The sequence below is a fragment of the Callospermophilus lateralis genome, chromosome 6 (genome assembly GCF_048772815.1).
Source record: "Callospermophilus lateralis isolate mCalLat2 chromosome 6, mCalLat2.hap1, whole genome shotgun sequence".
In the NCBI taxonomy this organism is placed as follows: Eukaryota; Metazoa; Chordata; class Mammalia; order Rodentia; family Sciuridae; genus Callospermophilus; species Callospermophilus lateralis.
The window spans coordinates 38,218,635-38,233,104 of NC_135310.1; the positions used below are offsets into that span (position 1 = coordinate 38,218,635).

The window sequence follows — 14,470 nt, forward strand, 5'->3', positions numbered from 1 at the left end:
CTATTAATTTTGTTTTAAATCAAATTTAGTTCTCAGAAAGTTAATGAAAAATGTCATTTGAAATTTCTTCTGAACTATCACTTAAATTTACTTTCTGAAGTGAAAAAGTATAGACCATGGAACAGTTGTTTCTATAAGCAAAGAAGGATGTTCCTTTTTATAGTCAGTTAGAAGATGATTGCATTTTTACAAAGTAAAAAGGAATGTACATTATCTGGGAAACTTCATTTTGTTTTAAATATGAACAATATTCCATCCCTGCCCAAGACAGGTCCTGCATAGCTTTCTCAGGAAAAGCAAGCCTACTGGTTTTTGGAGAGAAGAGACACAAAGAATATCATATCGTGAACTAGGAATCTTAAAAAAAAAAAAAAAATTATATCTTAGGTATAATATTTGGAGGAAATCCTTTGATTCTTTTTAATGAATATATGAATTAACATATTTTGGGGGGTGATGTTCATTTGTTCCTTTCTTTATTTATGAGCTATACATTTAGTATTTTGTAGTTGAATTATTATTCGACAAAAACACTAAAACAACATGGAAACTATAAACTAATAATAACATAAAAATAATTTAATAGCCATTTTATATTAGCAAAACTCTAAAAACTCATTTCTAATGATTACTTAAATGGAAACTACACAGAATTCAATTTTGAAGTACAACTATAGAGTGATTACAAAAGCCAGTTCAGATTTATCCATGTTCGCATCCATTCTTTGTACATATTTTATCAATTTCCTGTAGCCCCTACCTGCAGGTTGAAGACTTGACATCAAACCAGTGACTGATACTTTTATTTCTTCAATTTTTGTCAGGACACTTTCTCATGTCTAGGGCTACTGTGTGAACACTCTTAATTCTCAATTCTAACTTTTTCTAACATAATAATTATGGTGATTTATAACTGCCATTGATAGTTGGTCAATCCGATTTGAATACAAGATGTATGGGGCATTATATAATTATAATGTTTGCAGTGATTACACTAATAAGTTTATTTAAACATACAGGATTTGAAATATGTATTTTTATAGATAAAACACCTTCAAACATATATGCCTTTCATTTATACAATAAGTAGTACTGTTAGGAATGCTTTTTGGATATAACACAACTTTGTTTTGTGTATAATGTGTGACCTCACAGCAATCACTGATATGTGGCTAAAAAAAATGCATCATAGAAATGAAGTTCAAACATGATTCATGGATTTATCCATCTACTTAATGTGTAGTTATTTAAAACCTATAACTGTTAGGACACTCAAATTAAAAAATGAGGAAAGTAGATAGTGTAAGCACAGTCCTTACTTTCAAGGGGTGTTTATATTTTAATTAGGGAGAGATATATTAAACATGAAACCAGGTATTATTTGATTATAATTGCGAAAATTGCATCATAGTAGAAGTACAAGATACTCAAATAGAAAATAGACTTCTGTCTAAAATTCGTAAGGTAAGAGAAAACTTGCAGAAACTCAAGATTTAGTAAAATTAAGGGAAAAGTGTTGAAGAATATTCCAGGATAATGGAATACCCAAACCTTCCGACAGGAAGAAAGAGATAGGTAGGACTGTGGAGTGGAAAGTACATTAGAGTTGGAGTTCAGAATATTTACCATGGCGTTTCACCCTCATCCTATTTTATAATAAGGGAGATCGCCCCTCTAGAGTCATAAACATGTAGATGATTAATTCAACTATGGCATTGTTAAATTTCTCTAGGGATGATAAACAGAAAACTATGTAAATAACAATACCTCAACAATGCTTAACACTCAATATTTAGATAAAAGAGATTGGTCCAGCAAAGAAGAATGAGTACTCCAAGTGATAGGAAGAAGAACATCAGAGACCAATGAGAGGGAGTAACTAGACATGTCAGATGCTGCTAGGGCAGAACAAGATAAATTCTGACAGGTTATAAGCCAAATTGAAGTTTTTGAACTGGAATGGATGCTGGATAGAGAAGAAAGGTAAAAAAAAAAGAGCAAGAGCCCAATGCATATGGAGACTGTAGGGGGATGGGTGGATCTCAGGTCTCAATGAAGTCATGGACAAAGCTGTCTTAGAGATTGAATATTTGTCTGGAGTTGAGAAAATAAGTGAGAATAGGAGATGGCCACTTAGTAATTTGGGGGTTTGAAACATTTAAGGTGATGAAAAATTTTACATGTGACTTTGGTAGTGGAAGGCTGAGGTAAAGAAATTAAAAGTTCATTTGCAATAAGGAGATCCAATTGGAGTATTGAAAAAGATACTTATATATATGTGGATGTCATCTAGAATTATGGCTACACTGAAGCTAAAAGGACAGCAATAATATGGTTGCCAAAGTGTTTTTATGAAGGATGCATGATGAGTAGAGATTAGTAGACAGATGATACCATCAAAAAGAGAGATGGTGCACAGTTAGATGGTGGGTGGTATAATTTGAGTATTGAATGTCTCCATAAAGGCTCATGGGTTAAAGAAGAGTTGGTCCTCAGATTGGTGCCATTGGAAAGTGGTGGGAACATTTAAGAAGTGACACCTAGTGGGAGGTTTTAGATCATTGAAGACATGCCCCCAAAGGGGATTGCAGGAGGCCAGTCTCTTTTTCTCTATTTTGTGTCTGGACCATAAGGTTAATAGGCTTCCTCCTCCATGTTCTCCTGCCATGATGTGCTTCTGAACCACAGGCCCAAAAACCAACAGGACCACTTGATCACAGACAGGAATCTCCAAAACTGTGATCTCAAAACCCTTTTTCTCTTTATACCTGATTTTTCTCAGGTATTTTGTTACTGACTAACATTAAGGGGATATCAATTCAGCAAGGAGGTAAGGATGCAATGGCTAGCACTCAGGACAAGGAGAGCATGAACCTGAGGATAACCAGGATGTAGAAGAATAAGTAGTCATCCTCACTTGCAAGACAAGTGATGTCTGCAGTGGAGAATAGGGACTTAGCCAATTAGGTAGAAACAATGTTCTGAAAGTGGAATAGTCAGTGAAGGTTGGAAACCATGGGACAAAGTTCTAAAGGCACTGTGGAAGAATTTGAGCCCTAGGAAAGAGGTGAGAGAAGGGAGAGCGTTGGGAGTTAATGCAAGGCACAGAGCAATGAAGAATGGAGCACTGAGAGAATTTTACTGTAACAGAAAATAAATGTTTCAGTATGATGTGGAGATGCAGGGAAGTGGAAGGAGAGGCTGAGGAGGTAAACAAGATGAAAAGTTGGAAAGGGTTACTAGCTTGAGAGAAAGCTACCTCCTTTTAGGTCACAGGAGCCTGGATAAAGCAAAGAAATGGCTGGGTAATCTGACAGGGCTTGATGAGCAGAGACTCCAGTGTGGGGACTGCTTCCGCAAAGAGGAGTTCTTAATGTCTGAAACAATAATATCTTTTTAAAATGTCCAATCTGCCAGAGGTTTGTACCATGAAGCACAGGACCTTTGTAATAACTGACCCATTCCGACCAAGGGCTTATTTTCTCTCATGGGGCTTTCATGACAAAAGGTTTAAGAACTTTTTAGAATTTAGTATTTCTTCATTGCTTTATGGAATGTAAGATGCATAATTTATATGAACTGTTAGATTTCCCCTCAATGTTGTAATGTTATTACTTGAATTTGATATGAAAAGTCATTAAGTACATTCCTTCTTTAGTTCATTTCTCAATACTAAGAAACTATGATTTAATACCTAATAACTTGAAACTAATACATTTTCCAAAGGTATCTAATTCAAAATCAGGAGGATACTTAAATGTTGGTTGAATCCATTTTTCTTCAAAATTTGTGTGATAATGTATGCCTGACAATAAAGGGAAATTGCATGGAAATGGAGGGAGACCCTCAATGTTATACAAAATTACATATAAGAGGTTGTGAGGGGAAGGGGAAAATAAACAAGGAGGGAAATGAATTACAGTAGATGGGGTAGAGAGAAAAGATGGGAGGGGAGGGGAGGGGAGGGGAGGGGAGGGAAGGGGAGGGGAGGGGAGAGGAGGGAGGATAGTAGAGGATAGGAAAGGTAGCAGAATACAACAGTTACTAAAGGGCATTATGTAAAAATGTGGATGTGTAACCGATGTGATTCTGCAATCTGTATTTGGGGTAAAAATGGAAGTTCATAATCCACTTGAATCTAATATATGAAATATGATATGTCAAGAGCTTTGTAATATTTTGAATAACCAATAAAAAATAAATAAATAAAAAAAATTTAAAAAAAGTCATGATAGACTTTTTCATTGGCTGTGGATAAGTCAAATGTAAACAAGTGTGGTGATTTAATTCTAGTTAATATCAACATTCAAACTCTGATGTTCTGACTTGTCCTGGTAATATCACTAGGACACATTATCATTAGAAAAAGAATTTGGGAATTATGTACAAATGATTTACCATACTCTTATTTTAATTCTCTGCTTAAACAATTTAAGAAATTTTATTTGAACAAATTAGAGTCTGAAACTAGGTCACTTTTATATTTGCGTTCTCATATCACTCCCAGTGTCTGAGAAAATATAGATAATTGGTTGTTGAATGCACCAATTATCTACTATCACACAATCTTGGACGGCCACCAAAAAGACTTAATGACATACAAGCCCAAAATACACTTAGTTCATGAGATTGTGTTTTAGCCAGGTTTAGCTAAACTGAGTTGGTTTCAGGTGAACTGGACAGGTTTTGCTCAAATTTTTTTTTTTTTTTTAAGAGAGAGTGAGAGAGGGAGAGAGAGCGAGAGAGGGAGAGAGAGAGAATTTTAATATTTATTTTTTTAGTTATCGGCGGACACAACATCTTTGCTTTGTATGTGGTGCTGAGGATCGAACCTGGGCCGCACGCATGCCAGGCGAGCGCGCTACCACTTGAACCACATCCCCAGCCCTTTGCTCAAATTTTGAACAAAGTGTAGATAGGTGATCGGGTCAGGCCAGGGAAGATGGGAGCTGGTGCAGTTATGTACAGTATTCATTCAAAATGCATTCTGCTGTCATATATACCTAATTAGAATGAATGAATGAATGAATGAGTAAATAAATGAATAACTTTTTAAAAAAAAGGATATGGAATGTTAATACCTCCAGAACACTTCTTTCCCTTCTCCTCACCTTTAACCAAGGTCACTAGGGAATTGTTCCTCCCAGCAAGCAGTTGTTAATGAATACCCTTTGGGTGTCTCCTTTTCTGCCTTTTTAGGCAGATATTCAAAATAGGGAGAACTATCCCCTGATTGGCTTTTTTCCTGCCCTTCTGGTCACCAAGCAGGTGGAATGGGAGGAGGGAGCATTAGAAGAAGGGAAACCTGAAATCTGGACAAGACACCCTTCTCTCTCAGGCACCAGCTCTGCACTCCCACCTCTCCAGAGGTTGCTCTCACTCTGGCTCTAGCTCTCTCTTCTATTCTTTAAATTAAACTTTTTGCTCTTGCCTTGGCATTTCCTGGGTGTTCAGTCTTCAACACAGGGTAGTAGGACTCTATCCTGATTCAAAATGTCTAGTTTCAAAATGTCTAGGCTCCTCTGGCTGCCAGTTGCCTCATGTTGGGCAACTGATAACCTAACCCTGCTCCATCTCACGCTCAGCCTCCAGCAGGCTAACCTACACAGGTCACGTTCTCGTGGCCTAGTGGAAGTATAAGCATGAGCAAAACAAATTGTGCAAGCGTCTCTTAAGCCTCCATTTCAATAAATATGCTGTTAGTCCAGAAGAAGCCAATGGACAAGATAAAACCTAGATTTAAATGGCTCTGCAAAATTTCATGTAAAGGACATGGATACAGATAGTGGAGAATTGGGCCCATCAGTACAACCAGTCCCCTGCAGGGAAAAACTCAGCAGATCAATCGTAGGATGACAAAAAAAGCACCATACTAAGGGTCAGGAGACAAATCCCTGAGGCTTGACACTATTCATTTTGCTAATACGGGTGAATTATTTAATCACACTGAACTCTAATTTCCTTATTTGCCCTTTCCAAGCTTTAAAAGCCTTTGATTTTATACAATCAATCTTTAATTAATTTAATGCTATACTATTCGGTAGAAGGAACTTTAGAGAAAAGTTGCTCATTATTCTATCCTTTAGTGAGACAAACTCATGTAGATGGCCAAAATTGATATGGCTAATTTTGACTATGAATCTTCAAATATTTTGTAATTACATTCAAACTGATATTCTTCTAGTCTGAATCTGGGTATGAATCAAAGTTCCTCAGCTGTATTTCTTATTTAGGTCTTCCTATCCGATGATCCTTTTAAAGTATAAAATATGTCAGTGGAATGTCAAGCACTATGACATCTCTTATGTGTGAGATGAGTTATAGGGGCCATTGATACTGTGCCTTAATACTTCATTTATACAATATAATTGATTTATGCAATGAATTACTATTCTTAAGTTGACTAGAAGAGTTTCTCAGCTTTTTAAGATGCTGATAAAAATATATGTAAATTTCAAATAGATGTTATATTTTATGTTAAGAGTGCAGATAATACAGAAATGATACCCACTCTTCGTTAAACAATATGTAATATATAACAAGGTCTGTATTATTTAACTATAAAAATAAAACCAGTTAAAATGCTCTAAATTAAAAAATATTTTCTAAGCCTTCATAAGGAAAAAAGTAACACATACAAAAAAGTCTTTGAAAATGATTTTTTTGTGTGTGCCAAACAACTTCTTCTAGTCACTTAGATGGCCTTAAAAATTCTACACTTAAATTATCAAAATATATTGAGGAACTTCTAATTTATAACTTACTTTGACAGACAGACTATTCTCTTTAAGACATACAGAAATGACTTGCCATATGATAAGTGTTTATCCTTGTCATATCTCTGGGAAACATTTATTTTGGACTGATAATTTACTTGTAAAATCAATCACGCTGGCCTGTGTCATTTCAGAGTCACCATGTAGACGTGTCCAAGAAACTTCACTCAAATCAAGCTGGCCTGGATTCAAGAGTACCAGTTGGTTGTCCGAATGATTTGGCCAATGTGGAGAGAGAGAAGAGCAAGCAGGGATCACGGCAGTAGTCAGCGCCAATGTTACTACAGGTCAGTTAAGCTTACAAGATAGTGGTTTCAATTGTCTACAAAAGACACACCATATACAGTTTCTTCCTACCATTTGTTTGAAATACATGGCTTAGCCAAAGTGACTTCCTTGCCCTGAAATTCTCTCTGAAGTTTTAAGTGCAGCATGACACTATACACTCACAATAATGATGGGACTCTTTATTGTTTTCCACTACCAATTTTTCCCCCCTCGTTTATGTTTTTTGTTAGTAAGGAAGTATTTTCTTTTAAGATTGCTTGTGTTGTCATGAAAATAATATCTTGACATCTTTTCCAGAAGAATGAAAAAGAAAAATTCATGCCTTGAAAAGAGGTTAAAATAATTGAGATTTTTTAAATCTTAAAAACCCTCAGATAAGAAATCTAACGCAGACTTGAATTACAAAGGTTTAGTTTATAGTAATAATGATCTGATATTCTTGCTGTGTACTGAAGGCAAAACAAAAACAAATGGACTTGTGAAGTTGATAGCATTCAATTAAGCTACCCAGACTCACTTCCATATGGTGGAAATTTGAGATGAGTTAGCAAGGAAATAAGAATTTTCATTTCTGGCAATATTTTAGATACACAAACCAGCCCAGTTTCTATTACACTTTATCTTTGAAACTTCACATTTAGTTTGAAAGAAAATTGAAACTGTAATTATTCTTAAGCATACAGTTTGTTCCTTTTCCCTCCTTATTTGGTTTTGTAGCTAGCACACTTTTTTCTCCAAGGACATGTAAAAGTCAAAACACTAGATATAAAGTCTCTGAAGTGTTTCTGCTCCAAACCCTGTCTGTACAATCTGAGCTCTTTCATGTAGTTAGCTTACTGGCTTCTGACACTCCTATAAAAATATCCCATAGAGCTGTTCTTATTACCTTTTCATTGACTCTCTCCGAGTGATAAAAATGAAATTCTGTAAAGGACTTTGAAAACCATGCATATTGCAATTCCTCCACATTTCAAATACTAATCAAGTGTGACTATAAAAGAAACAACCTCAGCGGTGAAAATTGCTGCCGTGTGTTGAGTCTCAAGCCATTATTAATTCATTGGAAATTATTTTTTTTTCCTTTAAGATTATGGATCCTAAAAAAATACCAGATAACACAATTCCTGAGATCAAAGTTTCTGTTTCAATCATAGAGAAACTTGTTATCTCATCTTTCCTTGGTGTGCATCTCTGGGAGACTATAGCCAAGGCCATGGTTCTCTGTACTCAGTGAATAATGCAGAGTATGTCATAAACCAGGGAAGCACCTGCTTTCAACATATGCCTGCAAGTGATGTTTTTAAAGACAAAAAGAACCTGGAATTAAAGTAATGGTTCTAAGCAAGTGAAATTTCCTAACTTCATTCAAGAGAGTAAAACAAAATGTCCGTTCTTAAGATTATTCCAACATGGATTTACTTAGAAATTACCCTATATGCACATTTGGGCAATATATTTACTTCTTTTTCCATTTTTAAATGCAATAAATTATAGAATCTTTCTTCATTATGAATTATATTTATGTGACAACTCCATACATAAAAATATAAAGGTAAAATAAAACCAAATCAAAAAATGTTCAAGCTTTATTTTGTACCTCATATAATATAGTATATGTGACTTCATGTGTAAAAAATAACTAATTAAATTCATATTTAACATTACCTTACTTGGTGTGGATAGTTCATCTCTGAATATACAGTAGCCTCCTTTGTGTTCAGAGTGGAAAAATAAGAGGCTCTCTCAGCTTTTCCTGTTTTTTTTTTTTTTTTTTTTTTTTTTGTGTGTGTGTGTGTGTGTCAGGAATTAAACTCAGGCACACTTAACCACTGAGCCACATCCCCAATACTTTTTATCTATTTATTTTGAGACAGTGTCTCATTAAATTGCTTAGGACCTCCCTAAATTGCTGAGGCTGGCTTTGAACACATGATTCTCCTACCTCAACCTCCTAAGCAGCTAGGATTACATATGTGCCTCCACTCCCAGCTTCCTTGTTTTCTAGTACTTAGACAAGAGCTGTTCATTTTCTAAGTTTATCTTTTGGTGAGAATGGTGGGTTGCAGAATCTTTATAGCATATCAAATGCTGAAAAAACAAAAATTTTAAAAGCTTAATTATGGTGGGGTACTGTTTTTCTGATCATGCTCCCTCAGATCTGTTCTTTCAATTATATGAGATAGAACCTTTTCAAATATGCATCAATAATTACTAGAGGGAATTTTTTAATCAAGATATTCAGTGTAAACAACTTGGAGGGCTTGCTGTGAACAGCTGAACATGAATTATATAATAACAATTGACTCCACACAGCCAGAAGTATAATAAACTATAACTCTAGACCATTGCTGTCAGCCAAGGTCCTTTCACTAAGAAACTGATGAAAATGTTTCACCAGATCTCATATGACCTTCTTCTGTGGATCTTAATTCATTCTGATGGCTCAGTGATGCTCACATCTTATTTTAAGAACATTATCACTAACTTTACATGTTGTTTTGCCCATGAATAATAGTATACTTATCTTAAATAGCATGAATAAGTGGCATGAGGATAAAATTCAGACCTTTGAAGTCTAAACTGAGAATCCTAGGTCTAAATTTTCTCTCCCCAACTTGCTGTGTACCAAGAGCAATTTGCTATACTTTCTATCTCCTTATTTGTCAAATTGGGTTAATATACACCACAGGCTAATTTCAAGATTATTCTGGTTCAAATAAATGAAAGTTAGTATAGTCATCTGATAAACTCCAAAATAGTCATTGCTATAGTAGTTAACCACTGAGTCTTTGTAAGTTGGTTGCTCAAGACAACTTTGCTTCCCTGTAACATCTCTACAAAGTGCTGGCTATAGTCATCTGATATTGTATCTCTCAGTCCATGAGTTTCGGTATATAGGTTTTTTTTTTCTTTTGAGAACTATATCCTCATGGAAACTGTATGGCCTTTGTTAATGCTATTGACATGGGAAGGAATGAAAAGCCCTCTTTGGCAACATCTCTAATTTCTGAGTCTAAGAAACATTGGAGACACATAGATGATCTGATTCTCTCTAATGCACTATTTATCCTTCTTGCCTCAGCAGCAATATCTCAGGAAAGCACAAGGTTTCTTTGGTTAATCAGCTAAACAACTATTTTTAGTAGATAACACGTGTTAAGTAGAAATGTTTGCATTAAGCTGTTTGGTGCACATCCGGTTCCCTGGGTTGATTTGCAAATGGAAAATCTATTGGGAAGTGTTCTCAAAAAAAAAAAAAAAAAAAAAACAGAAGCAGAATAACAGAAGTATGTATGGGCAGAGGGAGAAGGTGAATTATGATATAGTCACAACAAAGACCTCAGAAAGTCCCCAAGGCAGTTGTGGAGTGGGGGGTCTTGAGAGTTGTCCAAAATTAGGGTAGGCCTCTATACCCCCTGCACCAGTCAATAATAAGGTACAGTGTCCCTGAGACAGGGCTTGACTGTGCATAAGGTAGCTTTCTTAAGCCAAGGGCAAAGTCATTTGGTAAAAGAGGATTATTGCTTAATTATGAGGAGGAGCTGGTTATTATGTGGGTCACTCAGTAATTACTACAATTGCTTCTGGTGATTTTTCTGGCCAAATAGGAGCCATTCTCATTTTCCTCCTTGTGGGTCCCTCTAGAAACCGAAATCTTTGCCAGAAAGTATGATTTTTTTAAATGTGCCTTTTTCCCCCCTGAATAAAATCTTTCTATCAAGCAAATTTTATACTCTCCTGGTTCATTTTCTCTTTTGCAATTCCCTTCCTTTTGGAGCTTCTACTGTGTTCTTTGAATTATCCCAAATTTGTAGATGAAATCTTCCATAAATTAGACAAGTCAACCAGTGCATAGAACCTTGAGCCAAAAAACAAAAAACAGTACCCTAAGTTCTAGTATCAGCTCTGCCAAAACTTTTCATAAGTCATTTGCTTTCTCTGAGCTTTACTTTCCTCATCAAACCAGGAGGTAAACAAGGTAATCTTCATGCCCTGTTAATTCTGAAAGCTTTGGATTCAATGGCCTTTTCTGATATCAAAACAGGCTGAGATTATTGAGCTCAAACTGTCTCATCTCTGGGTAAAATTCACATATATGTAATTCTCCATATCTAGGATCCTCCTTATTTTGGGAAACTAAACAGGTGAGAGGAAACAAGCTCCATAGGAAAATACTCTGCTGAGGCCAAGAGGGGAGGGTAGAGAATAGAGAATAGATCTATAAGAATGTAAAGAAGTTTTTTACTGAGATTTGGTTTAATCTAAATATCGAATATAAACTTTTTTATTTAGATAATACTTATTTAATATTTTAAACATGGTGACACAGGTTGACTAAAACAGAAATCAGTTGGGGTCAAACCAAGTTCAAAACTTAACTAAGCAAACAGGTCCTAGAACTCTGCCTCTAACTCTGTGTTCATCATCTAGGACACATAGCTATATGAAGTACTTTCAAAATGACTTGGGCAGCTCTGCCTCTTTGGTCTTGCTGGTTGTAGGCACATAGACTCTCTTTTAGCCTTTCTGTCTCCACATGTAGCAGCTTCTCTGAGAAGTTCACATTACTGGTATCTTTTCATTCCTGGGGTATCCATTGAAGCTTTGGCTTCACCTTCACAACTCAGACATTGCCCTCTCAGTGGCAGCCGATGAGGACTCCAACCATGCTAAACTTTGCCTGGCCTCCCAGGCCTTCCTTTGAAATCTTGATCAAAGCCTTCATGACCCCTTAACTCCAGCAACCTGCATTTCTGTAAAACCAGCACCATGTAGATGACAACTTGCACAATACTTGGGCCCCCTGGCATCCTATCTGTAGTTGCCTCTGAGTGTCTGCTCAACTCAGTATGGTGAAAAGAGTTCCTAGGCCCCACCGTATGAGCAGGGCATCATTGTGATCTCATGATCTCCTTTCAGAGGGATTTTGGCTTATGTGCTCTGGAGACTGTGGGTGTGACCGTACAAATACCTGAGATGCCATCAAAGCATGTGGTTTCTGAGCAAAGTACTTAGCATCTCTTTAAGGGTTGTAATCTCTTCAAGCACAGCTTCCTTGGCCCCAGCTTTACTTTACTTTTCTGGCCAAATGGCAAGTTTTTAAAATTCTTAAACTCTTCCTTCGGTTCCCAATTCTTATAGTAAACCTGGCTAAAATTTGCCAGTAATATCCATGCCACTGACTGAATGCTGTGCTACCTTGAAATTTTCTCCACCACATTAAATATTTCATCATTTAAAAATAAAACCTCACTCAGAATCTCAGCACAAGGGGAAAATATAGACAAGTTCTTTAACATTAATGGTGACCTCTACTCCAATTCCCAGTAGAGTCTTCATTTCCCTCTAAAACTTCATAGGTGCATTCTGCAGTCCTATCTTTATTCTGCTCTTTTAAGCTTTCTCTAGAATTGCCAATTAAACTCCAATTACAACATTCTAAGGCTTTTCCAACCTCCATTTCCAAGTATCTTCTGCAAACTATTTCCAAAGGCTTCTGAACCACATGGTCAGGTTAGTTATAGCTGCAACACTTCTCAGTACCAATCTCTGTTTTAGTTAGCTTCTTGTCACCATAACCATAACACCTGACAAGTACAACTTAGAGAAGGAGAAGTTAATCTGGCATTCAGTTTCAGAGATCTCAGTCCATACATAGCTGACTCCATGTCTCTGGGCCCAGAGAGAGGAGCACATAATGGGGGAAGGACCCAGCAGATGAAAGCCACTGAGCTCATGGCAGGGTTGTGAAGTAGATTGGGAGAAAGGAGCTACAGAGAAGAACAGCCCTTCCAGAGAATGCCTCAAGTGATCCGCCTCCGCTAGTCATGCCCCACCTCACTATAGTTACCACCCACTCTGTCCATTCAAAAAAGGATGGACTGATTAATTTACATCTCTCATAATCTAATTATTTCCCCTCTCAGTATTCCTGCAGAGACACATGAAGTTTTGAAGGGACACCCCATATCAAAACCTTAACATAAATCAGTTCCCTCTTAGGACTAGATAATTAGATAAGGTGGGGATCCATATTAAGACCTTGATCAAATACCTGATTATATACTATCCAAAGTCAGTTATTTTCAATAACATTATCATAAAATACATTATGGTTTCTCAGTTTTAATAAAGGAATAACTATGGTCCACTGTTATTATAAATAGTTTTCTAAGTCCAATAGTTATTTTTATGCTAAAGACTGTAAATCTTGTCATTCAGAATATTGGATAACTTTGCATGGCCCAGTGGTCCAAGTCTGTAATCCCAGAGGCTCAGGTGGCTGAGGCAGGAGGATCACGAGTTCAAAGCCTCCCTCAGCAAAAAGCAAGGCACTAAGCTACTCAATGAGACCCTGTCTCTAAATAAAATACAAAATAGGAATGGGGATGTGGCTTAGTAATTGAGTGCTGAGTGTCCCTGAGTTCAATCTCCAATACCAAAAAAAAAAAAAGGATAACTTTAATTTGGCAAACAAAAAAGCCAGTATGGATTTCATGCTAATTTTTAAATTGTTGAGCCAAATGATAGTTCTATTTTTTTAAATTTTTTAATCATTTATTTTTATTTTGTAATTATTTATGGGTTACAGTGTGGCATTTCAATATGCCATATGCAATGTATGCTGATTAAATCAGGATTATTGGCATCATGTCTTTGTCCTTTCTTTATGTTTGCAACCTTCAAGCTTCTCACTTCTTGCTTTTCATAAATTGTATAATAGGTTATTGTTTCTTCCTTCAATTTAATATCAATGCAAATTTTTCATCATATAAACAAAATAATGATATCATTCCCTTCCCTTTACACTTTTAGGGAATGCTGTCATAGATACAACATACTTCCTATGACTTTAAAATTTTATATGATCATCCTTCATCTTAATAGCCACCCTCTTCTCAGAAGTTTGAATGTTTTAAGAATATGTTAGAGGGAGAAGCATAGTCATCTTATTGTTTGAACAGTTTTGAAATATCATTTCCTATTAGGCAGTTGTGTGAGCACTGACAACTTTGCCCCTCTTCTTCCCTGGAGATTAATTTATTTCCTGCAGTGCTTGCTCTTTGTGGCAAGCCTCCTCGTCAGCCTTCACCAATGGGAGCGCTCATCAGCAGAATGTTAATTATAAAAGCAAAGCCATATGCAGTATTAAAAGAAAAAAGAAACTTCTCAAGACAAAGCAATGTTTTTCTTTTCCTTTTCACTCTACTTCCCACTCAGGCTGTGGTTGAACAGAATCATTATCCACTGGAAGAATATTCCACAAGGTGGTGGGGTACAGTGGAATTTGAAAAGGCTTTGTAACCAGGTGGACCCAAGACTGAATGAACTCTAATTCAAAGAATGACTCATTCTTTGTAATTTTGTTTTGCAATATTTAAAATTAGAGTAAAAAATGTCTACCT

General features: G+C 36.1%; 1 protein-coding gene across 1 annotated transcript in view; it reads left to right on the forward strand.

Annotated features, from left to right (window-relative positions):
* The window catches only part of Themis (thymocyte selection associated), a 180,941-nt gene extending 173,899 nt beyond the window's left edge, over positions 1–7,042 (forward strand). The window contains exon 5 of the mRNA XM_076859750.2: positions 6,911–7,042. Coding sequence (XP_076715865.2) covers positions 6,911–7,042 — 132 coding nt within the window. The remainder of the gene's footprint in view (positions 1–6,910) is intronic.
* The last annotated feature ends 7,428 nt before the right edge of the window (positions 7,043–14,470 follow it).